Source organism: Rhinolophus ferrumequinum, chromosome 11 (assembly GCF_004115265.2).
Source record: "Rhinolophus ferrumequinum isolate MPI-CBG mRhiFer1 chromosome 11, mRhiFer1_v1.p, whole genome shotgun sequence".
Taxonomy (NCBI): Eukaryota; Metazoa; Chordata; class Mammalia; order Chiroptera; family Rhinolophidae; genus Rhinolophus; species Rhinolophus ferrumequinum.
The window spans coordinates 48,010,993-48,025,902 of NC_046294.1; the positions used below are offsets into that span (position 1 = coordinate 48,010,993).

At 55.1% G+C, this 14,910-nt stretch overlaps 1 protein-coding gene across 3 annotated transcripts in view; it reads right to left on the reverse strand.

The window, feature by feature from the left end:
- Positions 1 to 14,910, reverse strand: part of PDE2A (phosphodiesterase 2A) — an 88,922-nt gene that overhangs the window by 15,585 nt on the left and 58,427 nt on the right. For all 3 annotated transcript variants that reach the window (XM_033120366.1, XM_033120364.1, XM_033120365.1), the window contains 3 exons: positions 12,335 to 12,423; positions 5,290 to 5,399; positions 4,410 to 4,465 (listed from right to left, as the gene is read on the reverse strand). In XM_033120366.1, coding sequence (XP_032976257.1) covers positions 4,410 to 4,465; positions 5,290 to 5,399; positions 12,335 to 12,423 — 255 coding nt within the window. The remainder of the gene's footprint in view (positions 1 to 4,409; positions 4,466 to 5,289; positions 5,400 to 12,334; positions 12,424 to 14,910) is intronic.

Below are 14,910 nucleotides of genomic sequence, written 5' to 3' on the forward strand. Positions count from 1 at the left end.
CACCTTCTTTGCCCACACCCTCCCCTCTCCAGATCCACTTTCATCACCACCCCCATGATCCTGTCCCTCTCCAACTGCCCTGTGTCATTCACCAGGAATCCCTTCAGCCCACCTTTCATACTCTGTGAAGTCCCTTCCCCCACCTCTGCTTGAGTGATTGATGTAGAAAATGAGAGAGAGAAAGGGAGGGGTGGCAGTCTGGGGACCCACTGCAGGTCTGCCACCAGCATCTGGTGCCTACTCAGAGCTGCTCACCACCTACGGGGCACCCCATGGTGACTGAACTGGGGTCCCCTACTTCATCCTCCCTCCTCACTCAGCAGCCCCCGTCCCTGCTCTAGGTTCCCTGCCAGGAGCAGATGGAGAGGAGGAGACCAGTAGGTTCCCAGGAAGCTCATATCTGGCTGGGGTGGGACGGAGTGGGGGACGCAGTTGGGTGGGGTGCAGAACCTCATACCTGAGGAAGAAGGAGAAGGCAGACTGGGTGGGTGGGAACTTAAAGACTGTGGGAGCTCAGAGGGAGGGGGCAGAACCCACACTAAAGAATGGGGAAGTAAAGCAGAGCCTGAAGAGAGGGGACACTGCAGGCAGGAGCTGTCCTGGCCGTGCTGGGTAGTAGGTGGTACGAGGAGATGAGGATCTGGGCAGGAGTGAGATCCATGTCGCCACAGAGGGAAGGACCTTGAGTGCCAGGCTAAGGAATTGGATTTTAGCGTGAGGGCCATGGCCTACAGCGTGTACGGTGAATTGAAGGGAGCAACACTGGAGGCAGGAAGACCTTGGAGGCCTGGGCCACCAAGGACGGCGTTGGAGGTTAAGCTCTGGATAAGGCTCCATCTGACTACGACAGGACGGGGAGTTGGAAGAGGCTGGGGCGTGGGTCATTCACATGTGGTTGATATGACCATGTTGGCATTTTACCGCTGGTAGATGGCGGGGGGACATCCTTCTCGTTCCTTCTACCTGGACCCATCTTTCAGGTAAAGAGAAGATTGGGACCCCTCTAGCGCTATGGAGCAACCAGTTCCTGGGCTGCCAAAACAGCCCGGTCCCGGTACAGAGCAGGGAGACTGACTAAGCCTCAGAAGGCCGGGGGAGAGGAAGGAACTGTGGAGGCCCCTGGACGTCCCTCCACGCTGGCACACACTCCTGGGCTACCTCAGCCCGTCCCCACCCAGCACGTGCACAAACACATGTACACGCTCTCTTGAAGAAGCTCAGTACCCCAGCACACATTCACACTGTCACTGGCTCAGGGACATACTCGGGTGTGTGTGCACGCACATACACAGACACACGCAGGGCAGTCCAGACTCAAAGACAGCCATACCCACACCCACAGTGTCTATCCACCCACCTGTGCACGTCACATACCCACGAGCCATGCACACACTTCTGTCCCCCCATATGCAAACACACCAACATGTGTGTTTGCTCACTCATAGAAACACACATGGCGCTTTGCTCACTCATAGAAACACACACTTGCACCTACTCTCGATAATCAGGGGGCAGGCCTGAGTGGCAGCACACAGTGGTGACCACCGGGGCTGTCGGCCCCCACACCCTCACCCTCACCAAGTTCAACATAGCTAATCACATGAACACCCCATCCCCGTGTAAGGAGCCAGCGTGGCTGGCACAGCTGGGGGAAGCGTGGGCACAAATCACACATCAAATGCCAGCGACCAAGAGCCGCCCACTCCTCAAAGGGACTTATTATCCCTGAGCTGAAGAACAGAGCCGAAGACTCTTTCCACACAAAGAATCTGCAATCAAGGTGCCTGGAGCTGCGAGCGGCAGAGGCCGAGAACTCAGCCAGGCAGCTCTCCGCACCCGGATGGCATATTTATTCCTCAGAAAGCCCTCCACTGACCGCATTTCCATCAGGCCCCAATATTCTTTGCAGGGCTCCCTAGGTTTCCTTGCTAGCACTTGCCATCATTTGCAATTCTATTCTTATTTTGTTGCCTTGTTTGTCTCCCTCACCCTTCCAGATGGTATGGTCTGTGAAAGCTAGGCCTATCTGGTCTGTCTCCATCACCGCTGTGTTTGCAGCATCTAGTACCTGCGGTGCCTGGCAATGCTCGAGAAATACGTCTTCCATTGCTGGCTGGCTGGCTGGCTGGCTGGATGGATGGATGGATGGATGGATAAACAGATGAATGGGTAAATAGATGGATGGAGACATTGATAAACACCAAGAGCAGAGACTCAGAGAGGTGAGTGGGGCTTGAGAGAAAGGAGCCTGGTGAGTTAGCCTTCTCCAAAAGACCTGCCCTGGGTCACCCCCTGCATCCTCTGCACCCTCTGCTCTTGGGATCTGGTAGCAGCTGTGAGGTCCAGGCGCACAGGCAGCCTCTTAGAGGATGTGGGAACCTGTGGCCCCAGGAGCACCGGGGTGGAGCAGCAGGACAGGATCTGTCAGACACGTGTGTATACATGGGGAAGAGGGGTGTCCTGAAGTTCAAATCTTTCTTTATTCTGCTTTTACTTTTATTAGCATTTATTTGATGCTGAATTTACTCCTGGGCCGTAAGTTTTTGCTTGTTCAGTTTCTTCTGGGAGATCTTTTCCTTCTGTGCATCCTCCTCTTCTGGTTTAGGAACAATCTGCTCTTTTTCAGTAAGGATCCCATCAGCGTGGCAGGGAGAGCTCATGTGTGGGTTAATCCACCCACGAGCTCTGTAAATTCTGCGCTGCATCTTGGAAGCTTTGTTCCTGGATGTGCTCAGTTGACCGGAGAATCTACCTCTAAACCCTTCATTTCAGCATGACTCTCTGCATTGTTAAGCACGTGCAGCAAAAATTCTGCACTCTTTTTGGGCCCCCACCTCTGCGTCCAGCCCCACTGTTTGGCCTGGGCACACCTGCCAACTCCCCCATTGTAATGACGGACGGGCACACTGAGAGCTGCATTTCTACTTGAGTAGGAAGGCATGGGCTTGGAAGACAGGCAGACCAGGAATAATCCAAACACCTTTCAAGGGCTCTTCACTGCCCAGAGTGGTTGAGAAGCTGAGGGGACGCTTGTTGAGAACTTCTGACAGCCAAAGCCCTGGTAGCATCTTGCTCACCGGCATGCACCCCACACCTCAGCCTCACCAGGATCACACTTCCCCCAACACTCCACCATCCCGCTCCCCACCCTGTCTTTGCTCATGCTCTTTCCTCTGCCTAGACTATCCTTTCCCTTCTTCTCTGCCTGTTGACCTCTACCCATGCCTCCAAACCCCACTCAAATACTGTCTCCCATGTAAGGTACCCCTTGCTGCTCCAGCCTCTGCCACCAGAGCACCTGCTAGCAGCGTTTATTTCTTTTGGCCAGTGGTGGTCTGAGGGTGTCTCTGAGCCTCTAGAAGGCACGAAATGGTCTGACTCCTCTCTCTGCCCCACACCCAGCCTGGAGCAGGGCTCAGAGCAGAGTTTTACTAGGGTGAGTTAAATTCAAGTGATATGACCCCTCCCCCTCCCCAATACACAACACGTACATACACCCAGGCTTTTCCTCTCAGGAGAAGGCTGAAGCCTGGACTCCTGGTCCAACCTGAGCCAACGTGAACAGCGGTCATGGCAACCATCCTCCTGCCCACAAAATGAACAACCTTCTAGATGTCTTCCCCTTGGAGGAGTTGCTTCTCTTCTGACCCAGCACTCACAGCCCCAGGAAGCCCTTCTCGGGAACCTGACACCTCAGACTCTTTTCCCTCAACAAAGGTGGGCAACTGAGCCACCATCTCCCACGCCCACCTCTGCACATTGTCCTGAGCCCTGGTCTCCTTTGCAGAGACCAGCTCTGGCACAGATTGGGAAAAAAGAGGGGAGGGAAGCAGCACTGAGAACTCTGTGCCAGCAGCAGATCCGTCCCCTGCAGGAACAGAAGCTGGGGGCGGGGGCGGGGAAACCAAGAGGGACGCAGCTCCCTCAGTCAGGCAGATGGGGCACCGAGGAGACCAAGCCAAGTACCCTTTCCTTCCTCTCCTCTCCCCTGCTCTCCCCGCTGTGCCCCCCACTCCCACCGCCCTCCCCTGCCAGCAGCTCGGGAAAGGTCAGGCGCCTCAGAAACCTTTAATTCTGTTTTAATGAGCTCGGAGGAGTCCCTGGGTGTACCAAGACAAACTTACTTATCCGTCCACAGCGCAAGTCTGCCCCCTATTGAGGTAATGGTGATTTGGGGGTGCTAACCCTTCTGTTCCTACGTAGAAAAAGATTTTCAACACCGCCTCATCCATATGGCCGTCTCCCAGACCCCCATTTCCTCCCACTACAGCCCAGCTTGCTGCTGCTCTCAACACACACACACACACACACACACACACACGCACATACACGCACATACCAGACAGGCTCCACCCACCGCTCCCTCCCCTGCTCTCTCCTTCCCCATGCCACCCCACAAGGGTTCTTACCAAGATGACGGCTGCCACAGCCACAGTCTCCTTCTCCACCAGCGGTATGACCAGCACTGAGGGGGAGAGGGCAATGAGGTGGTCCTGCGGGGCCAGTGAGGCTCCGAGGTACTGAGCCGGGACCCAGGGAGGGAGACAAAGACAGAGACAGAGAGAGGCTGGCACACAGACACAGAGGGACCCAGAAACCCAGAGAAAGAGGGGCGTCCTGAGGCAGCAACAAAAACAACCGCAGCAATGACCCCTGCAAGGAGGAAACCCCCTCACTTGACAACTTTCTTGTCATCCTCCCAGCAACCCTGAGACGGAGGAAGGGAGGTAAGGCTGAGCACCCCTATGTTACAGATTGGGAAACTGAGGTCCAGCAAGGGGAAGTGACTTGCCCAAGATCACACAGCAAGTCAGGTCTCCTGACTCCCAGTCTTGTGCACTTTCCACATCGAGACAGAGGACAGAGACCTAGAGAGACTGAGACACGAGGCAGAGACATGGCGGACAGGGGACATGGAGAGGAAGAGAAGAAAAACAGAGAGTGACAGAGAGAGCATGACAACAGCTACAGCCCATCTAGAAACAGGCACATACATCCTCACTGCGGCCATCGGTCACAGAGCCCTAGTATGTGCCTGGCCCTTAACATGTGTTATCTTACTTGCTCCTCCTTACAAGGTAGGTTCTGTGGTTCCCATTTTACAGAGCAGGAAATTGAGGCTCAGAAAGGTTAGTAGCACAATAGAGAGAGAATTAGATGGAGGAATTGCTACAAATACAGAGCAAAAGAAAAAAGGAGACCGAGAGATGAAAACAAGGGTAGAAAATTGACATGACCCGGGAAGCAGGGGTCACAGTGCCCCCTGCCCAGCTTCTGGCCCACCCTTACCTTGGGTGTCAGCAGCCAATGGGGCCACCAGCTTAGCCAAAGGCTTCCCCAGGAGGTTGGAGGGGCCCAGTCCATTGCAGCTCAGCCGCTTTCGGGAGATCACAGCCTCTCTGAAAAAAGGACATGATCCTACTTCTCAGCCTCTGGATCAAAGAGGACAGGCCCTGGCCTGGGCACACATAACAGGCTGGACCCTGCACATCTGCAAGTTGACCTGCTGCAGGGTGGACACGAGGAGAACAAAACTAAGAGTCGGGGACCCTGACTCCTGCTGCAGAGGGGCAGGCAGCCACAATCTGGCCTGTGGTGCCTCTTGCTGGTAGATATGTGCAAGGTACCTTAGGGCCCAGCATAAATCCCCAGAGCAAGGAATTCAAGGGCTCAGAGTGAGGCTGCCTGGCTTACATCCTGCCTCAGCTACTACTTGACCTTAGGCAAGTGACCTAACCTCTCTGAGCCTCCCAGGGAGAACGAGGGTGGAAGAGAGCAGGACACTAACCATCATTTTCCTCAGAAAAACCATGGCAGAGCTACTTTCAGTGCTAAGCACGGGACAGGGAATCCAGAGATAATCGTCATAACTAAAGTTTGTCACACGTTCCCTTTGTCCCAAGTACAGGCCAAGAAACTTCCACAGATAAAGTCAGAATTCCCATCAATCCTCTGAATTCAATGTTAGCAGGTGGAAGAACTAAGGTGCCATGAGGTTAAGTAACCTGTCCACGGTCGTGTGGCTAATAAGTGGTAGAGCCAGGATTTGAACCCAGGCAGCTGGCGTCAGAGCCCATACTCCTAACCAGTATACGTGAACCTTCCTAAAGACCTGATGGGTTACGAGTCTCCCACAGGGGGTTGGCATGAATGTCGAGGAGGCAAAGGACGTAGGTGTGATGGAGGGGAGGGGCGGTCAATGTGGGAAGAACGAGTTTCTCTAGCCTCACCACACATGCCATCCCCCACTGCCTCTGGCTCTTCCTGTTTAATTAAGTGCCTGATTTTTCACCAAATGTCACTCCCCGATGATTAATTGTCCTGGGTTCCTCATCCCTCATGCTGCCTCCATTTCATTGTGTTTATAGGAACTGCATGATCTGGAGAGAAGAGAAGCCTGGGGTTGGGGGGGAGGAGGTAGAACTCCAGAATGTGCATGTGGGGTCACTAAGGGGGGCCCAGCAAAGGTCAGATGAGGAAAAGAGAGGGGGCGGCCTGCAAGTCTTCAGATCAGGAGGACATCACCACTACAGAAATCAAGAAACGAAGAGGGTGAGCATTTCAGTCAGGACGACACAGCCTTCTGAACCAGACCTGTTTGCTCCTGGCCTCTGGTTCAGAATTTACAAGAGCCATCTTCCAGCCCTCATACTCTGGACACACCAGGTTCCGGGTGTGCTGGGCTCCAGTTCAGGGCTTTCTGACGGTGCCAACCACCCCAGGAAGAAAGAGGGATCGAGAGTGGCAGGAGGGCAACAGCAACCACATTTCCTGGTAACTAAGTTGAGAAAGGCTGCGGCTTCATGGAGGCAGGGGCTGGCCTTGGTGGCTCTGGGCCAAACTCCCTCTTGTCGGGGAGACACTTGGCCTGGGACAACCTTGTGACTGGGCAGCCACAAGGTGGCGCTAGTGCCCCTGCGTTGCTGGTCAGGGAGAGCGGCGGCTTCACTTCACTGACCCCCTGACTCTCCACTTCCAACTCCCAGAAGCCCAGGGCTGCCTTGGCGTCTCTCCCTCCTCTACTCCCTCTCCCCAGAGACCCTGATGAAGAAATCTGCCCCGCCCTCAGCCTTCCTTCTCTTCTACACAAAACTCCTTCTGTACTCATAGACTCGAGACTTTCCAGCTCCCCGTCCCATGAGCTCCAGACCCGATACCCAAGGGCTTCCTGGAGGCTTTCCCTAGACGTCCCTGAGGCTGTCAAAGGTACCCAGTGCTAATCTGAACTGACCCTTGCCACCAGTATCCCCAAAGTACCACAGTCATCCACGGGGTCCCTGTGGCTGGCCCACAAACTGTCCTAGCTGCCTCCCTCTTCCTCACCACCCCCAGCCAATGGGTGAGTCACCTCCCATGCATCTCTCACAAATGTCCCCTGCTTTCCATTCCCAAGGCACTGCCCAGCTCAAACAGAGCCACCTTTCCCCTGACACTGCAACAGCCACTCCCCTTGCCTCCTGCCTCCCGTCTGGTCCCTTAAATCCATCCTCCATACCAGAGCCAGAGCAAGTTTTCTCTAAAATATGTACGGAAACATTCTATGTGAACCCTTTCACTCCACAGAGTATTTATTGGGGGTCCTTCTGGGTCAGGTTCGGTACTGAGGACTGAGATGGAGTCAGACGTATGTCTGACCCCAGGAGTCCCAGTGTCGTGTGGGGACTGCCAGGCAGACCCAGGCTGGAAGGCAGGGAGTGAGGACTCTGAAAAAAGGAGGAAGAGAGAGCCCAGCCTACCTAGATGCAGGACAGAAAGGGGGTCAGAGAAGGCTTCCTGGAGGAGGAAATGCCTTGGGTTGAGTCCTAAATGACATGCAAAGGTTATCAAGGCAGACAGGAAGGGATGTGCAGGCAGAGGGAACTGCATGTGCAAAGGCGTGGAGCAGAGAAAGAATGTGTTTACTGGATGGTCCACCTGCAAGGTGGCTGGTGTGGTTGGACAGCAAGGAGCAGGACTGGAGGGGGGCTTGATCCTGAGGGCAGTGGAAACCCCAGGATGCACTTGAGCAGGGCAAGGTCAAGGTCAAGTTTTGATGGCTGGCTGCCAGGTAAAACTCACTAGAGGGAGAATCTGAGAGACTGGAAACCCAGTCTCAGTGACCGTTCCATAGTTTCAGTGGTCCCTGGACAGCAGAGGAGAGACCGGGCTGGGGCAGGTCAGCCTTGACTGGGCCCAGACCTCTCACCACCTGCTGGGGCCTCCAAGGACCCTCAACCCTCCAGGGCCCTGCAGTTGGCACCCTGCTCTGCAACCTGCCCTCCCTGGCCCAGCCACATCCCATGGCCCCAGGCAGGGCTGTACCAGGCCATGCTCACCTCACCCCACCCCCAGGTGAGCCCTTTTCCTCTGCTGCGCCCTTCCCAGAACCTCTGTCCCCCCTCTAGATGGGGGTGGAAGCTTCATCCACTGCTCACACCCCTGATGGCTCTCTGTTCAACTCAGAGCCCCACCTTGCCTCCTCTCCCGTCCTGACACCCCCGCCCCTGCCCCCTGCCAGGCTGATGGTGGAGGGTGAGGGGCCTCCACACCCCAGGGCCAGCTGTCCAGGTTGAAGGCTAATGACTCAGCCCTGGGCGCCTGGGTGGTCATGACCGCCCCGGTGAAGATAAAGACAGATGGGCGCAGAGCGGAGAGAGGAATGGGTGTGGATTTTATGATGGTACCGTCCCTTTAACAACTATTTGTTTAGTGGAATGAGTAGAAGGAAAGGCTTTCTGTTGGTGGGTCAGTGGCCTGGGAAGAGCTGGGCACCCAGGCCCCCTCTACTCCTCTGAGGCCCTTCTTTGGTGTTGTCCCTTCCCTTTTACTGACCCCCCCCCCCAATCTTGATCTGACCTGTCATGTATCTGGGAGACAAATTATGATTCAGGCCAGTACCTAGTCATGCCTCTCCCTCTCCTGGAGTGTGAGACTCCACAGATGGAGACGAACAATTCCCTGTGTCCAAGACAAATCAGACGGACAGACAGATTCTGCAGTGAGAGGGGACCAGGTCAGCCCTGAGGAAGACATTTCTCAAAGGTGGGCCCTGGGACCCCTAAGTGGTAGTGGAGGGAGACAACCAGCTGGGGCTGGTGTGGGCGGTGTCTCTAATGCAGCTGAAAGGCCCCCGTTTTGCTGCACTCAGCACAGGATAATCAGAGGCTTTAAGATGGTGGGAAACACAGTAAGAAGAGGAAGGCAGCAAGGCTGGGAACTGAAAAAGGCTGGGAGATAGAGGTGGGACACCAAGGAGAAGGAGGTGACGCCTTCCAGAAGCCCCTTGCCCAGGCAGCCCTCCAGGATTCTCCCCCTTCCAGCCCTGAGGCCCCTCGCAGAATCCAAAGCTGGACCAACCCTCAGACATCAGTGTTGGATCCTGTCATCTCACAGAAGTGTAAACTGAGGCCCAGAGAGATCGCATGAGACTGTAATTGTGGCCATATTGTCCTGGATGCCAGATCTCCTAATTCCCAGCCCAGGGTTCTGCTTGTGGATAGACCTCCCCCTGGGGAGGTCACTATGGCCCAGTAACTTTTTCAGAAAATTGGATCCTCCTTAGTACCAGGGAACTATGGAGCAGGCGTCCTCGAGGGCCTCCTTGTGGACCATGGAAGATAAGCGAAGTGGGCTCGAGATGGAGATGGCAGGGAAGTTCTTTGCAGGGGAGGAGAGAGCACAGCGAGCACAGGGAAGCAGGAAACACACTGGGGGGCTGAAAGTGGGTGTCTGTGAGCCTGCAGCATGGTAGGGGCCCTGGCAGGAGGGCTGGTCCATCTCATCTCCACCCTGCCTCCCCACCTCTGCCTTCACCCATTCTCTGCCCTTCCTCTGGGCCCTTATCTGTCTTTATGATCCACCTCCACTTCACACCTGTTGCTGTTTGCCTGCCCTCCAGGGTTTCCCGGAGGAGCAGCCCTGGCACGGGCACAGCCAGAGCCCCAGGTTCCACCTCAGCCTGGGGCAGGTGCCTCGGCCTCCTGATAGGGCCAGGGCCACAGAGATCACCACCAGAAGGAGCCTGTACCCAACCCCACCCATTTCCATGGAAAAGAGACTGAGGCCAGGAGGGAAGTAATTTTCTCAAGGTCATCCACTGAGTAAATATGTTGGGACTTGGGGCTAGAGGGCCACCAGCAATCTCTGAGCTCCTACTGTGTGCTGGGCGCTGCGCTAAGCACCGGACATCTATTAACTCACTAAGCCAATAGACAGATCCTGTTGTCTGTTATCTCCATTCCATAGATAAAAAAACAGGTTTGGAAAGGGACAGGTAAGGGATGGGGCTGGACCAGAATGCAGGCCTGTCTGACTCCCATTCCAGTGCTCTTCCCTCCGCCACATACCTAGGTCTCAGCCCTAGTGAAGGAGGTGGGCTCACCACCAGATGTGGGGTTTGGGGACAGAGCGCAGATTTCACCTCCAATCCTTGCTGGTCTGAATGAACTTTGACCTCTGTGTCCCCGGATGCCTCTGCCGCATCACCCCTCACCCTGCTCACCTCCTCAGCCTCTTAGGATTTCTGAGCCCTGTCTCCCAGCAGGCACTCGCCTCCCCATCTCCACTGAACTCTGGGCGTTGGAACATTCACTCTTAATTGTCTTTTTTTGTCGTTGTACCTTCTCCAAAGGCTTCACTGAGTCTGAAGCAGGTGGGGTCGGGGGATACAGAAAGGGCTGCCCATCCAGAGGCTCGGAGCCCCCTGCAGAATGCCTGGCCTGCAGATCCAGCAGCAGAAAGCCTGAGGGGGGCACTTGCAGGCTCAGAGGGACAGTGAACCCTGCAGGGTGCTCTCTCCACCTTTGGAGCTCATTTTCCTGCATCCCTCTCCCAGGAAGACCTTCCGGATGCTTTGAGGAAACTTCCTGGGTGGGGCAAGCTCATTAAACAAAGTTCTTGAGAATTAGGAGAGGAGAAAAGGGGACATTATAGCTTTTTTTCTTTTTCTTCCTTAAGATTCCAAAGACTTTCCATCCCTATCATGTCTTGTCTTACAGATGGGACAGTAGAGGCCAGAGAGGGGCACGGCTGTCTTGGTTCACATAGTCCTTGAGGGGAGGAGTTGTCAGGAGATGCCGCAGGGGAAAATGTCACCTACCACCCATCCCACAGGAAAGCAAATGGGAGAATAGGAGGTGGGCAGGCTCTGGGCTATTGGAGAGGTACCAGCCCCGTCCACAGGAGAGAGACCAGCATCCAGGAATCCAGGGTGCCAAGTGACAAGAGGGGCCTCAGGACCTCCAGCACCCCTCAACAGCAGTTCTTTCCACGGCCTCTGTGAAAGGTGAGTCATGCCAGCCTTAATTACTACCTGAAAAAGCCATAGCCCTGGACCTCTTGGCCTGTTGGGAAAGCTCTGCCCCAGAGAGTGGAGCTTTGCCTTCCAGTAACACCTGCCTCCCAGTGTCCAATCAGCCTACAGTTCCAGAGCCAGTTCCACCTGGCCCCAGATGGCCCTGCGGTGCTTAGAAGGCAGTGAGCACGTCCTCCATGCCCTGACCTCCTCTGGACCAGCACTCCTGCCCATCAATACTTTCTCATCTGACAAGTTCCATTTCCCCTCATTGTCTCCTGAAGGGCCAGGAGCCAAGAGACATGTCCCAGGCCTGGCTGGGCCTCATACCATGTACGTGGTGTTGGATACATCTGATGATGTTTGCCCATCTGGCAAATAAGGAGGCTGAATTCAATAGGCTCAGACTGTAGGGCACGGAGCCCAGGTTCCTAAAGTCAGTCATTCCAACATTCTAGCGTAATGAGAACAAAAGCAGGCGTTTAGCGTTCATTATGGACATAGTTTTAAGTGCTTTACATGTGTTAAACTCATTTAATCCTCCCAATAACCCTATGAGATAAGTACTATTATTATCACCATTTCACAAACAAGAAAACCTAGGCACAGAGAGGCTGAGGACCTTGCCCAGGTTATAAAGCTAGTAACCAGGGAGCTGGGATTTGAATCTAGGCAGTCAAGCTCCAGAACCCGCAGCACGACACTGTCTCAGAGCAACCTGTTCTCAGATACCATGGGCTCCTGTAGGTCCAGCATGCACTGCTTCCGTATTCTGTGATTCCGTGAGAAATTCCCAAGCAGTTCTCATAGCCTACTGGGGTTCTAACTGATAAACTGTAGTCCTGACGTTCTGAGACTTCCCTTGTGCTGTCCATTCCCCCAACCCAGACATTGTTTCTCCCCTCTATACTGGAGTCAATGACCTGGCTAAGGAACTCCACCTGTCAGGGAGGATGAGTTCAAGGTCGGATGGGGCAAGGTTAGACCAGATGACCTTGGAAGGTGCCCCGGGCCTGAGATCCTTGACCATGCGAGAGGGCAGTAGGATGGAGAATGGCTTACCGGACTTTCCCCTCCTGGGGCAGCTCATGGGGCGGGTCCTCACACACCAGCCGGGACTCCTTGTCCAGCAGGTAGGTGTAGACAGTCTCCTAGGACGGAAGGCACTGGTCAGGCCCAACCTGCTGCCCAGTCCCAGCCTGTACCCGGTCTGGGCGATGCGGTCACGGGCCCTGTGGAGTGGGCTCAGGCATCTGTTTGTTTTTACTCCCCAGGAGATTCTCATGTGCAGTCAGGGTGGAAAACAACTCCCTTAGGAACTTAGCACTTCACCTTCTCCTCTTGGAGGGAGTTCCGGGGAGGCAGAGATCCATGATCCTGCCGGCTTTTCTTACCTATCACTCCAAATCCAAGGCGCTAGGGAGAGAGTCTGAAGAGCTGAAGGTGCAGAGAAATCCCCACCCCCACCCCAGGGTATTTCCTTGCCATGACTCCAGCCTCAGCAAACAATAACTGCCCCCGGAAGCTTCCCTCCTACCTTGGAGACACAAACAACTCTACAAGAAACCACACGCCATGACCCAAGCTGAGAAGGCTTCCTGGAGGAAGTGACCTTAAAGCTGTAACAGGAGTGGGAATTAGACACATTCAGGGAGTGGGTGAGGCCCAGAAGAATGGCTTCTGGGCTGAGTAGCAGGTAGTATGCAGGTGTGAGAACACTGAATATTTATGGAACTGACCATGAGGGCAGGGGGCGCAGGAAGTGGGCTTGGGGTTAGAAGGCGCTGAGCTGGAAGGGCCTGTAAACCAAGCCGAGGGAGGATGCCAGGGGCTGCTGCTGGTTGGAAGTGGGGGGATGAGACCTGAGACACAGGAGCAGATCTGTATTATGGAATGATCACTCCCTAGTGTGAGATCAAAGCGTGTCAAGTCTTTGGCTTGTCAATCCAACCTCCCCAAGGGCCCAGAGCAGTCTCAGCCTCAGTACCAGGCCATGTCTTGGAAGAAGCAGTTGCCCTCACTGACCCACAGGCAAAGAAAATCTCCATTTCCTCCCTTAGGGATCTACAGCCAACGCCAGTTCAGCACACAGCCTTGCAGAGCATCTTCTCTGCCCACACTACGTGTGACGAGGGAGACCCAGATGTCACTGCTGTCCACGAGCGTCCGTACCCCAGCTATGTGGCACCCACAGGCCCAGCTAAGTGTCCCGAGGGGCTCTGTTTTCTCAGTGGGAGAATGGAGGACTCTTCTCTCTGTTGATGGCAACAGGAGGGCTTCTGGAGGAGGTGACATTGGAGCTAGGTGTTGAAGGCCTACCCTCAGTAAGTGTGCAATCCTTCTCACCAGAAGCAGTTGCCTTCTGTGACTGTGAGTATCCACAATCCTGCGTATTCCCAGCCAGCCCCCACCCTCGCCCACCCCCAGGAGATAGCCCAGTCCTCCTTCCAGAGAACCTGAGCCAGACACAGTGGTGGTGTGGGCTGGGAATGACACGGCCTGAGTGAGAAGGGAGTGGGAAGGGCAGACACAGGCAAGGCCTGCAGCGCCCTGTCCTCCTGGGTGAGGGTCTAGGGGATGAGCTCAGGGACGAAGAAAGCGGCGGAAGGGACGCCACCTACTCCTCATCTAACTCCAGCCTCCTTCTTAGCATCCTGCCCTTTCAGCAGCCTGGGAGGGGCGTGTGGGATTTGTCACAAAGGTTAAAAGACCCCACAGTACCTAGGGTCACACAGAGAGTCCTGCCCTGGCAGAGAGCGGGGTGGATGATCCAGGGACAGAGAGGCAAGGAGGACAGCTCCTCACGTCACTTCCGGATGTCCATCTGCCTCCCACCCCCTCACTCTCAGCCCCCTGGGTTAAAATTAGCTGAGTTTACTGGAGAGAAGCAGGGAACCGTTTCAGACACATCAGCACCATCTGCATTTGGGGCTGCCTGCTACAATGGGTGCTGATGAGGGAGCCAGATGCCTGTGGCTGTCCTCGCTTGGGCGGGGAAGGCGGGCGGGGGAGGGTTGAGAGACAGCCCCTCCCCCACCCCCTCCTCTCTGGGACCAGAGCAGACCTGCCATCTCCCCACCCTTCTGTGGGGCTGAGCCCCTGCATGCAATCCAGCCAAAGTCAGGGTTTCCCTAGCTCATACACATCTCTTGAATGTGTCTACCACTGTTCCAGGAACGCAGTCTCCTGGACCATAGCTGTCTTCCCAGCCCCCAGCGTTGGGGATACAATGAATCCAGTGCAGGGCATTTATGCTGGCACAACTAGGCACCCTGCCTGGGAAGACCTGGCCCGTCACTTCCCCCTGCCCTACCCAGAACAGCCTCAATGGCCACAGAGGCGACCGGGATGGCCTTGCGGACACCGACCTGCCAACCTCCAAACCCTCTCCTTTCCAGATGTTTTTCCACCTCCAGTCAGATATTGCCTCAGCTCCATCCTTCTCCAGAAGGATTTATTTTTGGGTGCCAACACACCACCCACTTCCTTCCAATTTCATGCTCAATAAAGCTCACTCATTAGCCCTCTTCCTGGGCTCTGAACTTCTAGGTTTTGAGAAGGCAGAGTTGAGGAGAGGAAATGGGGGTGCTTAGGTGCCAAGCCCCATTTGTCTCTGTCATGCTGGGTGACCTTGGGGG